The 10256-nt window shown below is 43.7% G+C and overlaps 2 protein-coding genes across 2 annotated transcripts in view; both read right to left on the reverse strand.

The window, feature by feature from the left end:
- Nucleotides 1-7524, reverse strand: part of cita (citron rho-interacting serine/threonine kinase a) — a gene marked incomplete at both ends in the record, with an annotated part of 34158 nt that extends 26634 nt beyond the window's left edge. The window contains 8 exons of the mRNA XM_080494778.1: nt 1242-1395; nt 1509-1715; nt 1803-1896; nt 2200-2342; nt 5174-5275; nt 6534-6709; nt 7101-7242; nt 7423-7524. Coding sequence (XP_080350904.1) covers nt 1242-1395; nt 1509-1715; nt 1803-1896; nt 2200-2342; nt 5174-5275; nt 6534-6709; nt 7101-7242; nt 7423-7524 — 1120 coding nt within the window. The remainder of the gene's footprint in view (nt 1-1241; nt 1396-1508; nt 1716-1802; nt 1897-2199; nt 2343-5173; nt 5276-6533; nt 6710-7100; nt 7243-7422) is intronic.
- Nucleotides 7525-8416: 892 nt separating this feature from the next.
- On the reverse strand, nt 8417-10207 carry LOC308129037 (beta-crystallin B3-like; the record flags this gene model as incomplete). The annotated part of the gene is made up of 5 exons (XM_080494789.1): nt 9677-10207; nt 9428-9543; nt 9170-9302; nt 8911-9053; nt 8417-8705 (listed from the first exon to the last, which is right to left on the reverse strand). Exons 1-5 carry the CDS (start codon nt 9749-9751, stop codon nt 8417-8419), a joined length of 756 nt encoding a protein of 251 aa, XP_080350915.1. The 5' UTR covers nt 9752-10207.
- Between the last annotated feature and the right edge of the window lie 49 nt (nt 10208-10256).

A 10256-nucleotide genomic window follows, 5' to 3' on the forward strand; every position in this document is an offset into this window, starting at 1 on the left:
AGGCATTGGGGAGGGAGGTAGCAGCGACAAAAGACAGTAGTAACAAAACAAAAATAAATAAATAAATGTAAGAAATATATATTTTTTTTTAAATAAATAAAAAAACACAAGGAGAAAGGGGAGAGAGAGAGGAAGGGAGGAGGAAGAGCAGAGAGCGGTGGGAGCCTAGAGTGCAGTAAGTCGCGCGTTGATGCACATGCTGCCTCTGTCCCTCCCTCCTCTTCTCGCTCGCTCTCTCTCTCTCTCCCTCCCTCTCTCTCTCTCTCCCTCTCATACACACAGGCTCGCTCACTCTCCCTCACTGCAGCAGAGCAAGCTAATCAGCTGGAGCCAAAGCTGAAGCATAACGTGCTATCAGTGCTCAGCTGTCAATAAAGCAGTGCTGTATTTACAGTGCAAACACTTCTGACATGCTATGATCTTCATTTCGATTGCAGAGACGACAACCATTTGAAATGGAGGGGGGAAAAATGCTGAAGAGCACATGCAACGAAAAGGCTGCATTCCGATATTTAAACTACAACTGCTTTCATTCATACAGTGTTGAAAGGGGAGCATTAAAACCATAAAAGGAGCTGCTACATTTGGTAATCATTTCAGAACAGGAGGGTTTGTTTGTGTGAAGAGAGGCTGTCCAGCAGAGCAAAGTAAACAACCGTCACCTCTGCGGCTACGAGGATGTGGTTCTTCATTCAGACTATTTCCACTGAAAATGCCTATTTTTTTTTGAGTGCTTGGTTTCTCATGAGCTGGTCAGTTGAACACATCAAACTGCATGTTTAGTGGCGACAATCGTGCTCGACAAACGCACATGTATTGCCGAGACCGAAAGCCCGTCTGCCGTCGCCTGTGTAAAAGATTTGTGCTGCATCTGTTGAGAAGCAGATGAGTTGCAGATCTTTACTCTGTCTACCTTGCTTCTGCCTCCCTCCTATTCTCCCCGGGAAAGAGCTGGCGTACTGCCAACAGCACACAGAATCTCATTATTTTACTACTGATAATACCACTCGCAATGCAATTGCCGTTTGTTTTCTGGGAGCATCCCAACACACACACACACACACACATTGTGCCTTTATGCAGTATATATTATAACCAACATTAATATTTGAAGAGTGGGCATATATCGTTTTTGCGGTGAAAAGATTTCGGCTCGACTCGTGTCAACTTTGAGCCAAATTGAACATTTTCACTGGAAAAGATGTGAGAACCGTCGTCCCGTGGGAGAGCGGTGGGCTCACCTTGTCTCAAGTTGTTCCAGTCCACGTTGGAGAAGAAAGAGTGACAGCGGAGTCCCTGGAAACCCAGCCGCTCGTTTGCGCCACAGAGCAGGCTCCGTACCAGGTCAACAAAGGTTTTACTGGCCTGTGGCTGCTCCGGGAACTTTAGATAACACTGCGGGCGAACATGCAAGCATACACAAATTAGACACAGATGAGGTATTACTACATATCTACTGTATCTCTACAGATTAGATACAACTGGTGGCCAAGACGGAGTCGACACACCTGGTAATTGAGGATGTTGTGAACCGTCTTGGTGGAAGTGCCTTCAGAAAAAGGCGACCTGCCATAGATCATCTCATAGGCAATGACTCCAAGGGACCACCAGTCGCACTCTACCCCATAAGTACTGTGCGAGCCCCCAGTCATGGCCGTGAGGACCTCAGGGGAGAGAAAGTCCTGAGTCCCAACGGGAACTGTGGGAGTGGCGACCTGGGGGAAAAACAGGAATGAATCCCGACATCACGGTCAAGATTTCCCAAGCTGCCAGTACAAGCGAGCAAACTTTAATCTACTCACCGTTTTGCTGGCAGTCAGCTTGGCAGCTGAGCCGAAGTCGGCAAGCTTAATGTGGCCGGTCCGATCGATGAGAATGTTTTCTGGTTTGACATCTCTGCAAGTGAATTATACACATGACATCTGACGCTGCTTTCACAGAGGTGTGTGTTGCCCGAGTGCCATCATATGTCCACTGCTCTGATCATAATGGAATACATTTGTAAATGTTTTTTTTTTTTATATCAGACACCACCACAGATAAACAGTGGCACCTCACGCTTCAATAGATAACCCCAAAACCCTTCAGTGAAAACAAAAAGGCAGCAAAGGCCTGAAAGTGAAGAGAGCGCAACTTTCTGTCGTGCTGGAACGATCGTCTTGACAAGTCGATCCTCAAACTCAGTCGCTGGGCTCTTACCTGTGGACGTAGCCCAGCTGGTGGACGGCATGAATGGCTTCCGTCAGCTCAGACAAATAAAACTGAGCCATAGATTCTTCGAACTGATCCTCATATCGATTTAGCAAAGACATCAGGTCACCACCAGGCAAGTATTCCATAGCCTAAAGGAGATATTAGGAGATAATGAGGGTTTCATCAGGATTAAACTATGACCAGCATTTGAAATGCGAAGAAATGTGTTTGAATTTCATTAAAATGGTCAGGGATTAAAAGCTGCTGAAACATTTATGAATGCCTGTTAATATGCCTATATTTAGAGAGGGGGGGAAGAAGAAAAAAAAAAAACAAAGCAACAAGTGCACGTGTCTGAGCTTACATCAAAGCCCTGCTCATCTTAAGCTTATAGGGCGGTTCTCCTCATTATATATTCACTTATGTAACACCAGATACTATTGCAGATTTATCCGTGATACTGCAGTCAAAGCATTGCTTTTGAGTGGCTAAAAATACACCGGAAACAACCGCCAAATGTCTGTGCAGCCTGTAGGTCTGCAATCACAGGATAAGAAAAGGAAATGTGTTTTGAGGGTATTCAACACACCCCGACAAACATATGTCATTCTCAGTTGTGATTTTTAATGTTTTTTTTTAATGTTTTGTTTTTTTCCAAAGTTTAGAGAAACGGCACAAGTTGACATGAAATGTCTCGTCCTCCCGTCTCTGCTCCCCGAGATAAAAGGCATTGGTCAGGCTGATCTGAGCTATACAGCTGCAGCCATATAGCCATAACAGGCGAGAGCTCCTGGCGCATGAATGGTCGGCGAGTCTGAATGAACGGGAGCATTCTCCAGTGTTACCTAGCAACAGAGAGACTGGGTGCCTCTCTGACACACGGATAAAGATGGATGCTTTGTATTTTCCTCCATGCTCAGTTAGGGAGCAGGGTGAGACAGAAGGGGAGTGAAAAGAGAGGAGGATGAAATGAGAGGGACATTAAGGGGGCACAAAGAAAGGTATGTAAAGGGATGGTATAAAGAAAAGCAAAAAGGCAGTTTACAACATGGGAACGAGCCAATCAGGACCCCCTCCCCCCCTTCGCCCCTCTCCCCACCATCAACCAGTGCAGGTCAGCAGAGAAAATATAGATTTGTGGAGGTTAACAGCCATCCTGACAATTACACAGGATGTTCCCTGTGCATTGACGCGGCCCGTCACGCATCCAGATTAGAGTCTTAAAAAAGGGACACAGATATGATGGGAAATTCGTCGCGTAGCCAGAGAAAGTACAGATCAAGGGGGCTGTTTTATCTATGAGAGGAAAACTGGAGGCTTGGAGAAAAGCGTAAACTCAGCTCTACATTTTCTTTTCCCTATCGTCTTCACAGTGATAGTCTGGGCGTGACATTGTGATTATAGCCGCAGTTAACTATTAAATCACAGCAGAGCTGCGCCCAAAGACAACCCATGGCTCCGAAGACGATCTGTCCAGTGCCAAGTGCCCAGTTATGTCTTTAATCTGAAGAAATCCCAGGTGACTTGCTGGTCACTAACCTGCCGACGAACATGACGGAGCAAAAATATTGACATGCTGGACGGTCTTATGTTTCTCTCTTGCAGAAGGCAAAGTATTTCAGTGCCTGTCTTCTACTGGCAAGATATTCCTTTTCATGTCTCACTTCTGATTCCTTCGTGGAGCAACTCATGCACTATTCGGACTGATCCCACTGTTTTTATTAGTCATATTCCGGAAAGCACTTTCCAGTGACTTCGATGTGTTTGACCAGTCAAGCGGTGGAAAACGTGCTGCCGGTCCTTACCGACATTTTTCTCAATGTCGATGAGAATTGATTATTAAATTATCACGTTTATTTTTCAAGCTTTAAGGAGCAGGAATGTAAGCACCCCCCCCCCTTTTTTTTTTTAAATCCTGCTGCTGCTTTGATCAAAGACGCTGACAGCTCATACACAAATACCAAGAACTTTTATACTTGTTACTCTGATTAAGAAGACCAAACCCTGAAAATAGAATCATGGATATTCAGTTCACCTTATCAACAAACAATGTCAAGCTATGCTGTCGTCACAGCTATTGTGCGTAAACTGAATGACTCATAAGCCTGCTGATTGAAATAAGAAACATCACAATCATATTTCATTTTTTTCTTTTAAAGGGAGACTGAAATGCTTATTTCCAGAGATTGTTACATTTTAATAGCCAATTGTAAAAGTCCTTCTACTGGCCCTCGCTGGAGCGCTGCAATTTTTCCCTTGTATGAGTTTCATTCTCATTAAGGCTGCCTTCCTGAAGCTACCTTTATTTTGCATCAGTGCATCGCAACTTCTTTCCCCTTGGAGCCCCTCAAGATTGTGTCGGCCGTATGCCGTGTATGGACACTCGCACGCAATAGACGGTTTCCCAGGTTTTGATTCAAAGATTCAAATCTAATTTTGTCATCCTTCAATCAATCAGTGTCCCTATGACCTCAGGCAACAACCCAAGGGGTTCCAAAGAACCCAGGGAAACCTGCTTTGCACGACCAGTTTCCTAGAAAGGTGGTCTTGGAACAGCCCTAAACCTGTGAATCGTATGTAATTTGACACCAGCCTCATCATTTTCTGTAGTTTTTCGCACGGCACACAATCTGAAGCCTGAATCTTTCTCCTGAAATAAGTCACGTAAAGATATCCTTGTTATTTCTTTGCTTTATCATGTTTAGGTACCTAGCATTGAAATGTATGTGGGGAGAATGAAAACACAATAGATCACATCTAATAGCGATTTCAAGTGGTCACAGTGGTGTCAAGTTGAACCTCCACTGCATGGTAAAAGGCCAACAACTGCTAAAGCAGGCATACAACTCAAGTATGTACCACGTGTATGTCGTTTGCATTTTTTGGTTTGCACAAAAAAAAAAAAAAAAAGATCAACGTGGTCGTTTGACAGCGACACATTTAGGTTCAATTCATCCCTTAAAATATGCTGTAGTCTCACCAGATAGACATAATCTTTATCCTGGAAAGCGTACAGAAGCTCTGGGATCCAGGGGCTGGTGTTCAGAGCCAGGATCTTCCGCTCTTCTTCATGAAAAACCACCTAGGCAGAAATAAAAAGACATGCAATCAGAATATATACATACAATACAAGCAAAACTATAACCAGGCAACATTTTCAAATGTGTGCATTTCACGGTTCCTCAAAATGCTTTGATTTTTTAAACGTGATCTTATCTTTCTAAATCAGATTAATTTCAACTACCAGAGATCCTAAAACATATCTAAACCTCTTAATGATCACAATTAAACATCTCTTCTCCTGGCTGCACTTCTTGAGGTTGGTTCCATAATTGAAATGTCGCCGAAATTAAGCCAAGTAGCCACAGGCGCTTGCACACAAATGATTTCGTGTTCATTCAAGTTGTTCTCTGTATTGCTCATTTTCCATCATGTCCTGTCACAGCTCATGTACTATTCTGACTGAGATCTGTTCCATTAGTCATATGCCAGAGAGCACAGCTGTGAAATTACATACCAAAGTTTGACATGAACGTACTCAACCCCACAGCGCTCTCTAGTGTGCCTTAGCGAGATTACAAGTCTGGAAGGAACAAATTAGGATTTCAATGCATGGTAAATCCACTGCTGCGCAAACCACGGCCGTAAAGAGCCGCTGCACTGTATGTCTTAACACGTTTCCCCCGAGTTTTCCTACTCCAAAACACTTGACTATAATAAATGGATCATTATCATTTAATCTACTGATATCTGAAACATGCAGCATTCAAAATCAAGACGAGATGCTCCCACTGTAAACTGTGCTAGCATGGACCACACAAAACTTAAAGTCAAATATTCAAAAGTAAAGAAAAACAGTTTCTCTTAGTCTTGCATACATCTCAATGCATTCCAGATGCATAAAATCAGGCCTTGTCCAAAGTTTAAATTTTCACTCAATGCCTATTCAACGCTTATTTGGAGGATTCCTGTAGCGAATACCGAACCTTTATTGTCCTCTGAGATCAGCTTGCCATGAGCTATTTCATACTGGTGGAGGGGAAATATTCACTGGACGCATTTCTTTTTGCATAGCCAACGTCACAGGAGCAAAAGCGCAGGTGTGACGAACAACATTTGCATTGACTGCTGTGAGCCGTGACAGTGTGACAGTCAGGAGCCACGACAAACCTAAAGCTGAAGGTATGTGGAACCTGGCTCTGGTTAATAATATTACTTTTATCTGTGGTGTTTTTGCCACAGAATTATACCGTGAGGCAAACAAATCAATGTAGAAAAAGCATTCTTCTGATGTTATTTTGTGACAGTATTTCTGAATTAGAATACTGCGAGGATCTTACATTTTCCTGAGTGCGTAACACAGCCTTGCTCATGACTTTAAGTGCACAAACATCCCCGGTGGCCTTCTCTCGGGCAACTTGGACTTCAGCAAAGCGACCACGTCCCACCACGGCGCAAAGCTCAAAGTCATTAGGCCCAGGCTGCAGGGCACGCAGCTCCGAGACCACTTCTGAAACTGTATGATATACACGCACAAACATGGTTGTCAGCATTTCATTATATCAGTTGAAGAAAAAAGCAAAACAAAACATTTTCACATAAAACATTAGATATTGATGGTACACATGGACATGCAGGTTCTCTTGGCAGCAATTAAACATGTGAAAATAGTATTTTATGGTTTCTTTGACAAGTTAAAGTGATAAAAATACATCTTCTGAAAAGGTAATCATCTTTCTGTGACACATATTGTATCTAATAGGAACTTGTTCCCTGGAGTCAAGTCTCCTTTCATAGTCAAGTTCTGTTGATATGACAAGGCATGACTTTTTGAGTCCCAACCGTTTGTACGAATTACTTCCCGAGTCAAAAACTCTTGTGCAAAGGGGGGTGAGAGGTTTGCTCACATTTGTTGACAAAGTTTGCCACATGCCGTCTCTTCATAAGGTCCGGGGAAGAACACTCTTGGTAAAGCAGCAGCAGAGCCTCCAGAAACTCTTCCCTTCCCAGAGTGCATGCTGCCTGCTGCCCACATAGGCTGACTCGGCCCTGCGGTGCATATAAACAAACACAGGAAATAGGAAGTCAGCTCCTGGCAAACACTGAAAGCGCTTGATATTTTATTTTTATTTTTTTTAGATAAAAGTTTTGCTATAGAAAGTGTCTGAGCACAGATCACCGTGCACAGGTCAGTGACCACACACCGACATCGGTGACTCATAACTTTACCTGAAACACCTGGCTGAGTCTTGAGCTGCGGCTTGTGATGGGGTCAGCGGAGGAGGACAGCGTTCTCAGGCTTCCTTGACTCACGTATTTGAACTTCAACATGGCTTCTTGAGAACAAATAACCTTAGCTGGATGACACGCAGCGTATTAGAACCACATCGCCGTTGTACAGTTATATACCGAACTCCTGTCAACGTGCTAAAAGCGGCTAACGCTCTTGATCGCAATCTCGACATCAATCGGTGGCGTTATACCGTACCACTTTCATTTGCATTCGTGTAAGAGAACGTATTTGTGAGATTACTTACCGAGTTGCCATGTAGGGGTTTTATAATCCCTCTAATCTACATAGGAACGCTAATGTGCAGCGAAATGTGCCGTTTCCTCTCGGTCACCGTTACTTCCGGTGAACTTTCAAATTTTGCGCCTCGCCCGCCCACCTCGCGAGCCAGTTGAATGAGGTGCCTTTCTCATTGGGCGTTTGACTTTGTTGTGGGCGGGTCTTGTGATTTTTAACCAATGAATGGAGAAAGGGCACAGAAGCCTCGACCAGGAGCAGAAACAGAAGAAACCTTCTACTTTGTTTTAAAGAATAAAAAAAGAAAAGAAAAAAATGTGAATAAAGACTTTGTTATAAACAGTGAAAAAAAGGAAAAAATATATTAATATATTTGTATACATTATATAAGTTTTTTTGTGTTGCTTGTTACAGTTATCTGTCTGAATAATATTTTTTAACTATTTGATATCTTGCTGAAAAACGTAAGAGAGAGTCATACAAAAGACATCCAGTAATGTCCACATTTGCGCCAAAATCAGGGCCAAAACCTTTATTTCCAACAGAAATACATGCTTCATTATGGTCAGTTCCAGTTTTTCAAAACTGCATGGTCATATAGCCTAAACTAATAGGGAGCGTAGAGGAGGGACTGGGGACCGGTCACCTGTCTTCAGCTTTTCCCCAGGTGCAGTGAGAGGAGCTAAATGTGTGCTGTTAAGGCTGGGGTTGGGTTTGGGATTTGGGGTCAGGGTTCGGGTTAGGATTAGGGGTGGGGTTAGGTTTGGGAGGTGTTGGGGCAGGAGCGGGGGCAGGAGTCGGGGCAGGGGCAGGTGTCGGCGCTGGTGGGATATAGCATCCTTTCTTATGCCACTGCATGTCTCGCACACGTCGGACGGACTGGATCTGAGGTGCAGTGGCTCCCCAATCGTTCCAGTGCTTGAAGTCTCCATGCTCCAACACATACTGGCGCCCTCTGTAGCCTGGATACATGTATCCCACCCACCTTCAGGTGAAAAAGAACAGTGTATTATATTTCTGAGACAAATTTCAAGAAGATTTGGAGGGTGGGGAGTCCAACATTAATTAAGTTCTCTTTTACAAGAAAACCAATATTCAACTATTCAATTGTTGTTGGATTTTAATTTGTGATATTGCAGGCCATGCAAGCGTCTGTTATATAATCATTGACAGAAAGGGCTTTATCTTACGTTCCATTAACAGCCTTAGCACTGGCCACACGATCCTGGAAACCATGAGCCCACAGGCTGGGGACATCATCATCAAAAATCGCCATCTTTCTGCCTTCAAAGCCGACATTCTCAAACAGGTGCAGCTTGTGTTCTGCACTGTCCTGGAAGGGAAAACATTTTCAGGTGTTTAGCAGTGACTTAAACGACTCATACTTAAAACGGCCTTATTCATCCTTGCATCAAAAAGCCTACAGTGTCAGTTGGAGCAGGTACTGACCACTTTCAGAGGCCTGAAGGAACTCAGACTGTAGCTACTCGGGCAGTTGGTCCAGGTGCTCCAGCGAGGGTACTCTCCTTTCTCGAGCACAAACTGCTCTCCTTCAAAAGCTGGACGCTCAAACCCCACCCACCTGATGACAATGAGAAGCTACATTACACCATAAGTATACACCGAGAACAGAGTAACACCCAGAACAGTGGCCTGATGATGAGTTAACAGTGATTAGATCTGGCGGAGAGAAGCAGAAGGACTCACGGCCCCGACTCCACGATGACTGAGCCGACTCTCTGTGTCTTCTCAAAAATGTCTTTACATTCACCAGACAACTCCACCTTTTTACCACGGAAGTTCTCAAACTCAAAAACTGCCAGCTGTAAAAGGCAGGAGAGTCTGTTACATATCTATCAGATTTTTTTTTTTATTTTTTTTTAGCTCAACCAAATATTCATCTGTTGGTATAAGCTGTGTAGTTGGCAGGAAAGCCACTGTTGTTGGTTCTGGTACCTTATATGTGGCTCCAGCTCCTCCTTGGCCCTTCTCTGCAGGCAGCTGGTTTGGGGTTCCCTGCTGTTCTGTCATTTTTCCTCTTCAAAGCACATCGACGACATTGTTAAGAGTTACATTGAGAGCATGACTGAGAGTTTTATAGCTTTGGAACATCCAGTTCATGGATTTGCGACACACATTTAAACACGGCTTTATGAGGTTGGACACAAAGTAGATTCTTCATTGTTTTCACAAGAATATATCATTAACATTGAACAATGCAAAATAAAGCTCCACAGAAGAACAAGAGTTTGGGTACAGGCAGAAGTGGTAATATCTTTAAACCAAAAGAATACAGTCAATTGACGAAAGGGATGATATTGATTGTTTTTTTTTGTTTTTTTTCTTTTTTGGTTTGTTTTTGTTTTTGGATTTTTTTACCTGGATGGCTTGTGCTTCACTGCACCCCGTACAAGCCACGCTCTCCGTCTCTCCTTTCTCTTTTCTGTCTGTCTCAGTGTGAGGGTGTATGTGGTAGTGGAGGCCTGGCGAGCGGTTAGTGGATGCCAGCGGGGGTATTTATGGTTTATTTCTGGCC

Source organism: Blennius ocellaris (genome assembly GCF_963422515.1).
Source record: "Blennius ocellaris genome assembly, chromosome: 4".
Lineage (NCBI taxonomy): Eukaryota > Metazoa > Chordata > Actinopteri > Blenniiformes > Blenniidae > Blennius > Blennius ocellaris.